The 15,627-nt window shown below is 44.3% G+C and overlaps 2 protein-coding genes across 2 annotated transcripts; one reads left to right on the plus strand and one right to left on the minus strand.

The window, feature by feature from the left end:
• Positions 1–4,279: 4,279 nt before the first annotated feature.
• LOC148572813 (uncharacterized) lies at positions 4,280–6,126 on the plus strand. The gene is made up of 2 exons (XM_088504548.1): positions 4,280–5,078; positions 5,168–6,126. Exons 1-2 carry the CDS (start codon positions 4,280–4,282, stop codon positions 6,124–6,126), a joined length of 1,758 nt encoding a protein of 585 aa, XP_088360674.1.
• A 3,218-nt stretch (positions 6,127–9,344) lies between these two features.
• LOC107632564 (uncharacterized) lies at positions 9,345–11,799 on the minus strand. The gene is made up of 4 exons (XM_088505534.1): positions 11,380–11,799; positions 10,789–11,229; positions 9,841–10,650; positions 9,345–9,365 (listed from the first exon to the last, which is right to left on the minus strand). The coding sequence occupies exons 1-4, from the start codon at positions 11,797–11,799 to the stop codon at positions 9,345–9,347; spliced, it is 1,692 nt and encodes a 563-aa protein (XP_088361660.1).
• Positions 11,800–15,627: the final 3,828 nt, after the last annotated feature.

The raw sequence follows: 15,627 nt of genomic DNA on the forward strand, positions 1-15,627 counted from the left end.
GATTTCTTTCACAATAGTTGTTATTAAAAAATTTGCTTTCATTGTACTTTTAATTAGTCTATACAAATCATTTGCATCTTCTATTTTCAAATTTTTGATAGTATAGAATTTTCCTTCTTCTAACAAATGTTTGAATTTGTTTATCATATTTTTCTTCACAATTACATGAAGAGGTGTTCCCTGCAGTGTTAGTAAATCATTGTTAACAATTAGTTAAAAAAATTATTGCGTTTATTTTTTTAAATTATTAGAAAAGGAACAATGATTATCAAATTGAGAGAAGTTTAACTTTAACGATATTAAAATACAATTATATATAAAGTATTATAAAATAATATTAAAAGTATAAAAAACAAAAATATTTAAAGCATTTTTTTTAAATTCAATTTAAAAACAGAATAAATTTGTTTATTTTGTACCTTTTCATCTAATATAATCATTTCTAAGCAAAGAGGCTCCTCTTCATTTTTGGGTGTTAATGTTTTCCATAGACGAACCACGCGAACTTTGATAAACCAATTGTCTGTATGTTTGGTTATATTGTCCAATAAATGATGCTCCATTGAGTAAGTTTGAGATGTATAGTTTGGAAAGAAATTTCTTATGGTAAATTTGATGTTATTTTAAAGAATAGTGATTAGAGACTTATATAAGTAGTTCAAATAGTATAGAATTTGAATATTTGTAACGTAAAATTTATTATGATTATTAATATTATTATGACATTTATTATATGAATATTTATTACATTTAACGATTGAGTTTATAGAAATTAATAAATTAATTATTGGTGTTATAAAGTTATTATATTGTTTATAACGGTAAGATATAATAAATATAAGAATATAGATTTAATATCTTTATAGGTTACAAACTTAATTTCGAAATTTATAATTTAAAAAGACTTGGTTGAAGAATATTTGTATATTATATGAATTTAATCGAAAACTTCTAGATTTATATGGACTTAATAGAAAACTTTTAGACTATTTGCAAATGTTTAAGTTTTAGGAAGTTTTAGAATACTTCACCTACATGAATGAAATACACCCGATGCTTGGTGTGACTATATGATACTCTTTTTGTATTGTAGAGATCCAAAGTTGAGACCTATATTCGCTGAAATAATGGCAGTAGTGAAGTAATATGCAATAATAATGATATAAATTTTTAATGAGTTAATTTACATAAATTAATAAATTAATTATTAATATTATAAATTTATTGTATTATTTATAACGGTAAGATATAATAAATATAGGAATATGATTTTAATGTCTTTATAGGTTACAAATTTAATTTCAAAAATTTTAATTTAAAAAGACTTAATTAAAAAATATTTGTATATTATATGAACTTAATTGAAAATTTTTAGACTAATATTAATAAAAAAATATTAGTCCTTAGCGTTTCTCTTTGAACAATTAATATATACTAACGTACTGAAAATGGCGAAAAGTTTATTAGCAGTAATTCAAAATTAATATTCTAATTACTTAATTAAATGACTTCATAAAATTTTGCAGTTAGAATAGAAGCCAGTGCATCTTCTTTCTGCCCATTTTTTCTTATCCCACTTTTAAAGCAACTTATTAATTAATAATAGTATTTTTATCTGTAATCATGAATAATACCAATTATTCCTAATAAAATACATAAATTAGCAAGTTGAATTAGATAATATCATATTATTAAATGTGATCGGTCCTTGGTAGATCAAATTGAATGCCGATGTCTTAATGCTAAAGATGACCAAGCATTCCACCTAATATGATATTGTCACATTTAAATATATATTTCTATAGCCGTTAGTGAAGTAATATGCAATAATAATGATATAAATTTATTTACTAACTAATAAATTATTATAAGCTTTAAAATGTAACTTTAACCTATTTAAATTGTTATATGTGATTAAGAATATTACATAAATTTCATAGACCAATTTTAAGTGGTTTAAATTATGATTTATAAATGATATGATTAAGAATTCTGTAAAAGAAAAAAAAATAAAAAACTGTAGCATAATATATAAATAAATTTAGAAGTATACCAAACTAAGAGGAAAAAATATCCTTAAATTCAACCCATGATTATATGTGCAATGTCTAAAAAGAAGTATTGAGATTTAATTTTCCGACCAATTAAAGCATTGTAGAGGTCAACCTTATTCCGAAGCGTGTTATACCTGTAGATACAACCATTTTCACAAAAAATATGTATGAGGGATTTTAGAAGAAAGAAATATAAACATTACTCCAGACGTAAGAAATTGATTACTTATGAAGAAATATATTATCGCAAGTTTTTTCAAAGGAGTTTGGTATGAAATTACTCATCGACTCACAATGTGTAAGAGATGACTTACTTTATAGAAGATATATTCTCATGAGTTTGTTGAAATGCCATTGATATGGAATCAAGTACTGCAAGCATAAACGACTGGTAAAGAATAAGTTTATGAATAAAAAAGATAAAAGATAGGTTAAGTATATCTACTTTTAATTTCTTATATAAAATTACCTCAATGTTGTAAAAAATTGTGGAAAGGCTACTACAAAATTTCCTTGTACACAATATTTAAGATTGTGTTGTCTGTTGGTTGGTCTTCGTCAGTGGTGAGAATACGCAGACCGTTTCTAGTTGCGACCCTTGACACGGCGACGTAATGCGGAAAGGTGCCAAGAAGAAGAGAGTTTCGAGAAGTATGAGAAGAGTATAATTTGATTCGAGGAAAACACAATGGCTCATACCGGAAGAGCATGGAGGAAATAGGATCTTGGTACGAAGAGGTGCCAAGAAGAAGAGGGTTTCGAGAAGCATGAGAAGAGTAAGGAGTTTTCAGGCGAGAAGCATGAGAAAAGTAATGAACTCTTTGGTTTTCAGAGGTTTTTTTGGGATAAATGTTAATTTGTGTTTTTGTTATTTTTTATTCTGTTTTTTAGTTTTTTTTTTTAATTTGAAAATAGAAGTTGATTTGGTAAGATTTGAGTGGTTGAAATTTGGCAAGATTTGATTGGTTGTTTCTAAAATTTTGCCACGTAAGTAATATTGCTGACATGGCATTAGTAGAATAAGAGGAATAACTTAGAAGTAATGTGGTGCATGCTTATGTATCTACTTTTATATATTAAGAATAGATGTCAACTATAGAAGTGTTTTTTACTGGGAACATACTCTATTAGTATATTGTTCGGTAAGTCGGGTACCGGACGGTTCGGGTTGAAACCCTGCGGACAACGTTTCGAATAATGGAGGGGCTCGTCTGGTCGTGGTTCCCTGGTCCCGAGTGAGCGAGGTCCCGAGCACTTCGAATGGAGGAGGGGGGTGCCACCTGCAAAGACACTCCGACGCTCTTGTCAGAATATGTGCAGGCGGTGAGGGAAAGGTGTGTCACGTACCTTGGGGGGAGAGCCAGTCTCCCCTTATATATATGTCAGTAGTGGGCCCTTGCAGTGAGCTGGCCCACACCCTCAGAGATGTTGTCTCATGGCTGTGTGTGAACCGTACGGGACGCGTGTCCGGGTCGGGTGGAGGACGCGCCATTGGGCCGACGAGAGATCGGGTCGGCCTGACCCGCATGAGATTTGGGCCAGGCCGTAACAGTGCCCCCGACGCGTCAGCGATGGCCGTGGGGCCATGGGTGGCGCGTGATGTCTATACTCATGCGTTGTTGCTGGGTCGGCAGATCGTGGGAGGGACGCGTCTCTTGTGCGCGTGTCCCTTGATCTGCTGTGGCGTTTGTTTGCCGTTTCGGTTTCCGCGCTGGGCATTTAATGCTCATAATGACTCGAAAAATCCTGTGTGCAAAGACTATTTTGTCCCCGCTTCTTTTCGCGCTTCTTTGGGGGTGGTTTTTAAACAGTTTTCTTCCTATCCACCTCCCACTTTTATCATTTCTAACTTCTTCTCTCCCTAACATCCAAAGCTTCCTGCGTGAACTCCTTCCTGCTTCAACTTTCAGCCCAGATTTCCTTCATCTTTCCAGGTAATCTTCTGGCTTCTTTCTTCTGATATCTGCGTTATGCTCTGTTATTGCGTGATTTGTTGTTTGTATCTATTGCATGGCTGATTTTATTTTGTTGAGAGGTTGTTTCAGTGTTGGGATAGGTGGGTTAGGGTAGGGGTACCATTCCAGGATAGTCTTTTTTGGGTGGTTTGTGAGGTAGGCGTAGGTTTTTGGTCGTATCTGGTCATGATTGAGTTGAAAAGGTGTAGTTTCTGAGTTTTTTCGGGTTCCCGACCTCTTAGACTAACGGAGTGGTACCCCGCTGTAGGTATGCCTCGCGTTGTCTCCCGGGCTTCCGGATCCGCTGCGGCTTATGACCCGTATGCTTGGGTGACTGACGATATAAGGAGTTCGCCCAACCAGATGGGCTTGGAGGAGTTGACGGAGTTCCGGCAAGCCGGTTACCTGTGTGGGGGTACTGACGAGGAGGCCAACTATGAGTCCATTGTCCCGCTTCCTCGCGAGCGTATTTATGAGCTCAATTTTCATTCTCCTCGCGTCCCCGATTGGATCTGGTTTTACAAATCCATGTTCACGCAAGTCGGTGTTCGGATCCCGTTTTCCGATTTTCAAATGGCGCTGCTGAATCGGATATCCGTCTGTCCGTCTCAACTTCATCCGAACAGCTGGGCTTCTATCCGCTGCTTCGAGATGGTTTGCGAGTATTTAGAGCTGCCGGTGTCGGTGGACGTCTTTCTTTTTTATTTCAACCTTACCAACCCCTCCAAACAGGGGAAGGCGAGAAAAGGGTTTCTTTCTTTCCGTGCTGCCCAGGGTAGGAAGATTTTTAGCCTTTTTGAGGATTCCTACCATGGTTTTAAGGATAAGTACTTTAAGGTTCGTCCCGTCAAGGGTCGCCATCCCTTCTGGTTGTCGTTAGAGGGGGAGCGCCTTATCCAGACTTACTGGAGCTTTGGCGCGGGGTCGAATCCTTTCGTGAAAGTATCGTACAAGAGGTTGTTGGCTGTAGATAAGAATATAGCGAACGTTCTTCTCGCTATCTTTGAAAAGAATCCTGTGAATCCCCATCTTCTTATGGGTGAACGGGAGGCCGGCCGGAGCTATATTCGTGAGTTACCCTTTTTGTTTGTCTGTTTCTTTGTCGTTGTTATTCTTCTTTCCGGTTTGACGACTAACGTTCTTGTCCTTTATTCGCAGTGGAAATGTCTGCCACAGTGACCGGTCTCGAGAACCTGATGAAGACCTTTTTTGAGGCTAGTGATGATGAGAATGCCGAAGAAAAAGGGGCCGGCAGGTCGGAGGGTCCGTCAGGGGAAAGGGAGGGCCAGGCTTCCTCTGCCCAGGATGAGGAGACGTCGGGAAAGCAGGGCCTAGGGGGTCAAGTTTCCCCTGCCCGGGAGGAGGGACCTGCCGACGGGAAGACGACCCTCTCCCCCCATCCAGATAGCGACGTGGAGCTTATCCACACTCCTAAAAAGCGAAAGATGTCTTCCAGCCCGGAGGGGGTCCTAACCGTAATGGAAAGGAATTTTGATGCCTCCAAGTTCATTGACTCCCAGTTGATACCCGGGACGGAAGAGCATTTTCATACAACCGAGCTGTCCGGGCAGGCGAGGTGGATGTATCGCACCTTGCTTCGTGGGGCCGTGATAGCTCGGAAGGCTGAGTTTGAGCTATCTGGGATGGAGGCGCTTCGGAGGAAGCTTGAGTCTTCTGTTAAGGCGAATAATGACTTTAAGGCTCAGGTTGAGCTCCTCCAGGGTCAGCTGTCCGAGATGGGGGGAAAGCTTAATGCTGCCGAGGAGAAGTCGTCGTCTATTGCGGAGAGGCTGAAGGCGTCTGATGAGACCGTGGCTCGGCTTCTTGAGCGTGAGATGACATTAGAAAGTCAACTGAACGCCGCTCAGGGTCGAGTTGTCGCTTTGGAGGAGGAGCGGGAGCAGGCCATCTCGGAGGCGAAGGCCGCTAAGGCAGAGGCCGTTGATCTTAAGAAGAAGCTTAAGGTGGCCAAGGAGCAAGGGAAGAATGCCATCTTGATGACCGAAGATGCCCTGAAGGCCCAGCTGAAGATTGTTGCTCCTGATTTCGAGATCTCGTCCATTGGTGTTTTCAAGACTATCCAGGACGGGAAGATTGTCGATATGCCGAGGAAGTGAAGTCTTGTAACTTAGGATATTTTGTAATGTATTTGTCGAACAACTTGTTGACGCTTTGTCGTTTTGTTTGCCTTGAACAACTTTACGTGTTCGTTGAACGTTTTGACGCTTTGTAAGTTATCATCGTTTGATTGCTATGATTTCTTGCTTATTTCATTATTTTGTCGTGTTGTTGTTTTCATGTTACCGTTTGTTCTGGGCGGGCTTATGTCTTGTGCCCGGATTGCCGTTTTCGTATTTGGTAGCAGTTCGGACCGATTCGGTCGCGTAGTCGTTGAATTGGTTGAGGCCTATGAGCCGTCTGGCTCCCGGGGTGATCAGTCCCGGGGTGCCGTTTTAGATTTTGGTCACGAGGGTCAGATATCAAGTAAGAGAGTTTAAACAAAACATTTGAACAAGTAAAAATTACTCGACAGCAAGTTTTTGACAAGGTAAGTAAACAAGTTGACATAACATGTGGACGGGGCGAATACTAACTCTCTGGCTAGGCTATTTGGTCGTTGAGCCGGTGGGTCAGGAGTAGAACCTCTTTAGGTTGCTCGCGTTCCATGTTCTGGGTATTTCCTTGCCGTCTAGTTTTTCGAGTTTGTAAGCGCCCTTGCCGAGTACCTCCTTTATCCTGTAGGGGCCTTCCCAATTTACCGCCAGCTTGCCTTCTCCTGGGGTCGGGACGCCGATGTCGTTGCGTCGTAGGACGAGGTCCCCTTCTTCGAAGTCTCGTTTGAGGACTCGTGCGTCGTAACGCAGGGCTATTCTTTGTTTCAGCGCCGTTTCTGTTAGGTGAGCCATCTCCCTTGTTTCTTCGATCAGGTCTTTCTCAACCGCTTCGCTCATGCCCGCGAGGAGTAGTCGGGGACTTGGTTCGCCGATTTCAACCGGTATTACCGCGTCGACCCCATAGGTTAGGCGAAAGGGGGTTTCCCCCGTGGCGCTTTGCTCGGTTGTCCGGTAAGACCATAATACTGAGGGGAGTTCGTCGGCCCAGTTTCCCTTCTTACTGTCTAGGCGCTTCTTTAGCCCAAGAAGGATGACTTTGTTAGCGGCCTCTACCTGCCCGTTTGTCTGGGGGTGTTCTACTGAGGAGAACTTTTGCTTTATCCCCAGGCCAGAGAGGAATTCCATGAACTTCTTGTCGGTGAACTGGGTTCCATTGTCCGAGATAACGACCTCTGGGATGCCGAAACGGGTTATCACCTGCCTCCACATGAACTTCCGGCAGTTGGAGGACGATATGGTGGCTAGTGGTTCAGCCTCTACCCATTTGGTGTAGTAGTCAATAGCTACAATGAGGTATTTGACTTGTCCTGGGCCGACCGGGAGGGGTCCTAGGAGGTCGACTCCCCATTGTGAAAAAGGACGTGTGGTCGTTAGCGAGCTTAGCTCGGAGGCTGGTGCTTTGTGAAAGTTGGCGTTTTGTTGACACTTTGTGCATTTTGTGACAAATTCCTTCGAGTCCTTCATCATTGTTGGCCAGTAGTATCCTGCTCGGACGAGCTTCCTTGCTAGGGCTTTGCCCCCGATGTGATGTCCGCAGCACCCTTCGTGGACTTCTCTAAGCACGTAGTCCGTTTGGTCGGGGTGCAAACACTTCAATAGGGGCTGGCTGAGTCCCTTTTTGAATAGTTGTCCTTGTATGATTGCGTATCTGGCCGCCTCCCTTCTTAAAGCTTTGGCCGCCTTCTCATCTTCGGGTAACTTGCCGAGTTCCAGGAAGGTGGTAATGGGATCTAGCCATGAGGGGCTCGTCCCCGTCAGGTGGAGGGCGACCGTTGGTTCCTTCACCATGCCCTGGATGAGCGACCGGTTACCCGATCCTGGCTTTGTGCTCGCTAGCTTCGACAAAAGGTCTGCTCGTGTGTTCTTTTCTCTTGGAACGTGCTGGATAATGACCTCCTGGAACTGGCTCATCATTTGCTTAACCTTTTCCAGGTACTTTTGGAGGAGGGGGTCCCGGGCTTGGTAGCTTCCGTTTACCTGCGAGGTGACGACTTGGGAGTCGCTGCATACTTCGACCCTCGTCGCGCCGACTTCCTGAGCCAGAACTAGACCGCCTAGGAGAGCCTCATATTCAGCTTGGTTGTTTGACACTGGGAACTCGAACTTGGTCGATTGCTCATAGATGACCCCTGCTGGGCTTTCCAAGATGACCCCTGCTCCTCCGGACGTTTGGTTGGAGGCTCCGTCCACATGAAGCCTCCACCGTGTGCCCGTTTCCTCGGGAGGATTGCCCGTTACTTCCACCAAGAAGTCGGCCATTGCCTGTGCCTTGATTGCATGTCGAGGTTCATACTGTAGGTCATATTGTGAGAGCTCGATGGCCCAGGTCATCATCCTTCCAGCCAAGTCAGGTTTTTGCAGTATTTGCCGAATCGCCTGATCTGTCCTCACGACTATTCGGTGACTCTGGAAGTATTGTCTTAACCTTCGGGAGGATACTAGGAGCGCTAGCGCCAGTCTTTCCAGTTTGCTGTACCTCAGCTCTGGTCCCTGGAGTGCCCTGCTCACGAAGTAGACGGGCTGTTGTGTCTTCGCTTCTTCTGTGACGAGGACCGCGGCAAGCGCTTCCTCGGTTACTGATAGATAGAGGTAGAGTGGTTCTCCGGCTCTGGGTTTCCCGAGGACTGGTGGTGCCGCCAAGATTTGCTTGAAATGGTTGAATGCTTCTTCGCACGCTGGTGTCCATTCGAACGTCATTCCCTTTCTCATTAAGTTGAAGAAAGGTATGGCCTTTGCTGCCGATGCGCCGAGGAAGCGGGACAATGCTGTCAATCTCCCAGCGAGTCTTTGGACGTCTTTGATGCAGCCCGGACTCTTCATCTGAAGGATAGCCTGGCATTTTTCGGGATTGGCTTCCACTCCTCTTTGAGTGATCATGAAGCCTAGGAACTTTCCGGCCTCCATGGCGAACGCGCATTTGAGTGGATTAAGCCTCATGCCGTGCTGTCGTAGGGACGAGAAGACATCGTTAAGGTCACTCAGGAGATCGTCAGATCGGGCGGTTTTTGCGAGTATGTCATCTACGTAAACTTCCACTGTTTTGCCCAGGAGTTCGCTGAATATCTTATTCATCAACCTTTGGTATGTGGCTCCTGCGTTTTTTAGGCCAAATGGCATGACCTTGTAACAGTAGATGCCTCCTGGCGTTATGAACGCCGTTTTTTCCTCGTCAGGTCGGTGCATCGGTATCTGATTATACCCTGAATAGGCGTCCATGAAACTCAGATATCTGTACCCTGCCGCTGCGTCAACGAGCGTATCAATATTAGGTAGGGGGTAGCAGTCCTTGGGACAAGCCTTGTTGAGGTCAGAGTAGTCTACGCACATTCTCCACCTCCCGTTGTGTTTTTTAACCAGAACCACATTCGACAACCAAGTCGAGTAATCTAGTTCCCGGATGAATCCTGCTTCTAAGAGGCCGGCCGTTTGCTTGGCTACCTCGTCTGCCCTTTCCTGCGACATTTTCCTTCTTCTCTGGGCCACTGGTTTGGCTCCTGCCTTTACGGCCAGGTGGTGTGACATGAGCTGGGGGTCTATTCCTGGCATGTCGGCAGGCGTCCAGGCAAAGAGGTCGGCGTTAGCCCTGATCATTTCCATCAAAGGCTCCTTTATCTCGTGCGGGAGGTTCTTGTTTATGAATGTGAACTTATCGTGCTCCTCGCCGACTCTGATCTTCTCCAAGTCTCCTTCTGGCTCTGGTCTGGGTTTGTCGTCTACCCTGGCGTCCAGGTCGGCCAGGAAGACTCCTGACGCTTCCTTTGATTTTTTTCTGAGAGAAAGGCTGGCATGGTCGCAAGCGACTGCCGTTTCCAAGTCGCCCCGGAGGGATCCCACGGATCCGTCATCGGTGATGAACTTCATCACCAGTAGTTTCGTACTGATGGCTGCCCCCAGATCGTTAATGGTCTTTCTCCCCAGGATGATGTTATAGGCCGTTGAATCTCGTAATATTACAAAGTCAGCCATGATTGTCCTTCGTCTCTGCCCTTGTCCCACAGAGGTCGGGAGTGTGATGATCCCATCTGGCTTTATGAAGTGGTCTCCTAACCCTACCACACCGTGCTGGTGGGTCGTCAGGTCGGAATCTCTCAATCCCAGGGCGTCGAAAACGTTTCGGAACATGATGTTTGAGTCTGCCCCCGTATCTACCAGGATTCGCTTGACGAGGCCGGTTCCGACCCTAGCCGTAATGACCATGGGCGGACTTTCCGGCGCTTCGTCGAACCATTGGTCCTCCGGGCCGAAAGAGATAGGTGGGAGACCTTTAAGGCCTCTACTAGGTGGCGCGGAGATCGCTAAGACCTTGGCGTCTTTCTTCTGCGCCGATTTCGACCTCGGGGCGGTATTCCTGGCCGTCACCACGTTTACCACCGTGAGACCGTGGTCGTCACCCTCTGGCTCCTGTCGTCGTCTTGTTGGTCGGGATCTGTCCTCGTTGTCGTTGTCCCGGTTGCGTCTCCTTGGTTCCCTTATAAGGTGGGAGAAATCGGCGAGTTTGCCTTCCCTGATAGCTTGCTCGAGGGCGTCCTTTAGGTCAAAGCAGTCTTGGGTCTTGTGCCCGTAACCCTTGTGGTACTCGCAGTAGAGGTTCTTGTTTCCTCCTGTCCTGTCCTTCAGTGGTCGGGGCTTCGACAGTATCCCCTTTTCTGCTATCTGTTGGTAAACCTCAGTGATCGAGGCCGTAAGGGGGGTGTAGTTGGTGAACCTCCCAACTCGGGGGAACGGTTTGGATTGTTTGCTCGGACCGCCGTCCTTGGCGTGTTCCTTCGGTCTTTCTCTGGCGTCGAAGTGCCGGGATTGGTTGTAGGCGGGCTGCCGTTTATTGGCAGCCACAACTCGGCTGACTTCCTCGTCGTTAATGTATTCTTTGGCCACGGATTGGATCTCTTGCATCGTCCAGACGGGCTTCGTGGTGAGGTGCTTCCTGAAATCCTCATTCGACAGCCCGTTTGTTAAGCACAAACTTGCTACTGAGTCCGTCAAACCGTCGATTTCCAAGCACTCGTCATTGAAACGGTCCAGGTACTTCCTGGTCGGCTCTCCGGGTCTTTGTGTCACCCCCAGCAAATTGATTGGGTGTTTGGCTTTGACAATCCTAGTTGTGAACTGAGCCAGGAAGGCGCGGCTGATGTCGGTAAATTGGGTCACCGAGCCTTGCGGGAGGTTGTTAAACCACCGTATTGCCGGGCCCGCTAAGGTGACCGAGAAAGCGCGACATCTGACCTCGTCTCCCACCCCTTCTAGGTTCATTCTGGCCTCGAAGGCCGTCAAGTGTTCTAGGGGGTCTTGTGTTCCGTCGTACTTCATGTCTGTCGGTTTGTCAAAATGTTTTGGTAATCGGACCTCGAGTACAGAGCGGTGGAAAGGGGTCGCTCCTATTATGACAGGTGCTCGGGCAGTTCTTCTCAACTCATTGTTCTCACGATGGGGTTCCTCGTTGCCTCTGTTCGACGCGCGCCGCCTTTCGTGCCGAGCGTAGATGATGGGGTCGCGACTTCTTCTTCTGGGGCGTATCCGTTCCTCAGTGCTCTCCGACTCGCATTGGGGGCTCGGCGTGCGTCTCGAACGGCTCCTCGAACGGGAACGGGTGGGGCTCCGCTCTGGGGAGCGTCGGTCGCGCTCTCTCTCTGCTAGCCTGCGCTCTAAGTCTTGCATTCTGTGGCGTAGTTCTTGCATTATCCTGGCGTGGTTGTCACCCGTCCCCCCGAAGGGGCGTCTCTCGTGAGTCTGCGTCGCATCCCTCGTGGGCGACCGTTGCTGCTGCCGGGATTCCGTCGCGACGGCGCCTCCCCCGAGTATGGGAGGCGCTACCTCGGAACCGGTCCCAGTCTGGACCAGTACGAAATCCATGAACGTCTTTCCCCACAGACGGCGCCAATGTTCGGTAAGTCGGGTACCGGACGGTTCGGGTTGAAACCCTGCGGACAACGTTTCGAATAATGGAGGGGCTCGTCTGGTCGTGGTTCCCTGGTCCCGAGTGAGCGAGGTCCCGAGCACTTCGAATGGAGGAGGGGGGTGCCACCTGCAAAGACACTCCGACGCTCTTGTCAGAATATGTGCAGGCGGTGAGGGAAAGGTGTGTCACGTACCTTGGGGGGAGAGCCAGTCTCCCCTTATATATATGTCAGTAGTGGGCCCTTGCAGTGAGCTGGCCCACACCCTCAGAGATGTTGTCTCATGGCTGTGTGTGAACCGTACGGGACGCGTGTCCGGGTCGGGTGGAGGACGCGCCATTGGGCCGGCGAGAGATCGGGTCGGCCTGACCCGCATGAGATTTGGGCCAGGCCGTAACATATATTAAAACAACTATAGAAACTGTTTTTTATTGTGATGGTACTGTATTAGTATATTAAAGAAATTATTCTTATAAGTTGATAAAGTAATTGAAAAAAAAATCTATATTACTTGACAATTCTCAAATGAGAAATATTTATAGATACCAAAAAAGGGGGACTTATTCTTGAAAGCAGGAACAACCTTTATTTTGTTATTACTATTTCCAATTAATCAAGAGACTAGTTGGGAGCAAAGATTTTTGAGAAATAAAGTGATAGCCAATAAGGAAACGTTCAAGAACTTGTGCTTAGAGCATAAACTGGACAAGGAGTTCAAATGGAAGAGAAATTGAGAACTTATACAAGCTCCGATGCGGACAAGTGGGTAGAATGGAGTATCTAGCAAGTGAGACTTGACAAAGGTGATGAATATGGAAAGAATGATTAATGAGAATTATGACTTTGTAATAGAGTAGCTTTTAGTTAGTATTGTTGCTTGTTTGGTGTTGTTGGAACAATTGTATTTGTTTGTAAATTTTGGTTCATCCTTGATGGCAATGCCAAATGGGGTGGGTTTAAGTCCGGTGATGCTGTGTACTCCCTTATTTTGGGTCGAGTTGTAAACAAACGATCTAAAAGAAAAATCAGGCACAAATTTGCATAGAATTTTACAGATGCAATGCAAACAATGTCATAGTGAAAAAGCTATATAAGCCTAAAGAGGGTTAAACGTTAAGTCATAACTAACTAACTAGCTAAATGTTGAATAATGCAGCAAGAGACAAAGAAAAAGGTGTCCCAAGTAAATATCTTGTAAATTTCTTTGTTTTGACAAAGCTATCTTTGTTGTTACTGTTACCAATCCAAGTCAATGTCAGGCCCCAACTTACATTGAAATTTACAGGTACACATTTTTTGGCCTCTTTGTGGCATCAGGATCAACATATTTGAAAGAAACAAACTGATTATGTTTAAGAGCCTTTGAAGATGGCTCGATCAACTACTTCCTCAAATTTTCTATTCTCATCCATAGTATTAGTACTTAACTACTCAATTAAACTACCCTGAAATTTTACCAATGGACCTGTAGACTTTATAAAATTTATAAGAAATTGTAAAGAAAGTGAAACTCATCATAATAACTCATTAGTTGCTATGCTTAGTTTATACTCCTGACTTGTAAAAGACTATCAGTGATCGATGGTTTATGAAGATGTGAAGGTGGCTACCATGCTTGTGGATTCTACTGGATCGTCAAGCTTACTACCTCTACTTTGAATATCATGTGAGTTCTTAAACTTTGCATCTGGTCTAACAATTGAGAAAAGGAATGAGAAAAATATCTTATGAGAATGTAGAAACCTTCTCAACTTGCAATTTTCTTACTTCTTTCATGGAACTAAAAGCACTATTACTAGTGCCAACCAAATTAGCATTAGGCATCAATTGCCAACATTTTAAGCAACTATAAATAACTGCCTTCAACACAAATTCATTCTGACGGTAATGATAGAACATGAGAAAGGGGGGGGGGTTGAATCAAGTTGATTTCAGAGAAGAAGTTCTTTAATTCTGTTTTTTGCGGAAGCAGATTATGCAGGAGATTTTTTGCGTTTTGTCTCTAAAGCCAGAACAGAACAGAGAGGGGAAGAAGAGAAACAGGCAAGCATGTATCCTGGCTCGGTTTTCTTGTGCCATGAAACCTACATCCAGTCTCAACCACAACCAAGGTGGAATTTCCACTATAATCAAATTGATTACATATACCAATACCAACGAATTACACCCTAATTCATCTAGTATCTACCACTAAGCTTCTACCCAAGCCTAACGACCACCAAGTGCTATCCCCACTTGGCAAAGGGGAACTAATCCTAGTTCAACAAAAACAGATACACAGAAACTTTCTTTGGCTTTTTCAATGTATCTCTCTTGCCTCTTCTCTCATGACTTTTTCAATTTTCAACTCACCATGATATGCCTTTTTCTCAATTTACAGAAAGATAACATGAGATAGTCATAACACTGAAATTTCAAATGAAGCACAAAATCGAAGGACAATGTTTCAGCTCAAGTGTATGGGATGATGCTCAAGTGCCACTCTATTTTCCTTAAGTTCAATTGTTGTTGAGAGTTCAGCTTTATAGTATGAAGCTTGCTCTCCAAATTCCATCACTGCCTCTTCATTTTCGTTGCTCATTCTGCCCATTGCAGCTGTCTTCCTTGGCATGCAATGCTTTTTCATTTTGCTCCACTACCCCTGCTGTCCGAGGAGCTGCTCTACTATCTTTGTTGTTCTTGCATGTTGTTTTTGCTCTACTAACTTCTGAATCTTGATCCTCTGCTGTCTTTAGTGTAGTGTTGTTGTCCTTGTGTCTTTTGTTATCTCTCATTCTCCATAATGATGCCAAATGTCCCACTTCCTTTCTCTTTAGGAAATGCAGAACCTTCTTTCTTTGTGTTGATTAAAGTAAGAGATTTAGGTGTAAAACTGTGTAATGTTGAAGTATGATTGATTGTGGTATGATGTGGAGATTTTAGAGCTGTGTTGGTGTGGTATGGTATGTTGTTGTGTTGAATATATGTATAGAAGGTTGGGATTGAGTTTGGTTTTTAATGAAACTAGAGGTTTGAGGTTTTTGTGTAAAACTGATTTTTGGCCGAACTTCGGCGAGCCATAACCGGCTTCCGGATCCCTAAATGGTTTCAAACTTGTTTCATATGAAAATTGGGTCCGTGAAGTTTACGCCGTTCGAAAAACGGATGAAAAAAATGTTTTAAAACGAAAAAGTTATGCGCGTCGGAAGTTTGGGGTGAAAACTGAAAATTCGGCAGGATTCAACATTTTTGTTAATCTGTATAGCTTGCGTACGCGACCACGGCACACGATGCGACCAACCTATTTGGGTTGGGCATCTTGCGTATGCGAGCAGTGGTTTTTGAGGGGTGGCGTACGCGACCACCTACACGCAACGCGACCAACCTATTCGGGTTGGGCATCTCGCGTACGCGAGCATAGCATGGAAAATTTCACACCCACGCGTACGCGTGACCCCTTGTTTTCAGCAAAAATAAATTTTATGTTTTAAAACCTACTTTCAAACCTTTAAACCTCTATTTTTTTTTTTTTGGTCAAACGGATTGGACAGACCCCAATCCTAGGCATTACACCCATGTTTCACACACCCACACAACACACTCACACACACTACCATGGGTACTATGGGTT

The sequence above is a fragment of the Arachis ipaensis genome, chromosome B2 (assembly GCF_059453495.1).
Source record: "Arachis ipaensis isolate K30076 ecotype BB chromosome B2, ASM5945349v1, whole genome shotgun sequence".
In the NCBI taxonomy this organism is placed as follows: domain Eukaryota; kingdom Viridiplantae; phylum Streptophyta; class Magnoliopsida; order Fabales; family Fabaceae; genus Arachis; species Arachis ipaensis.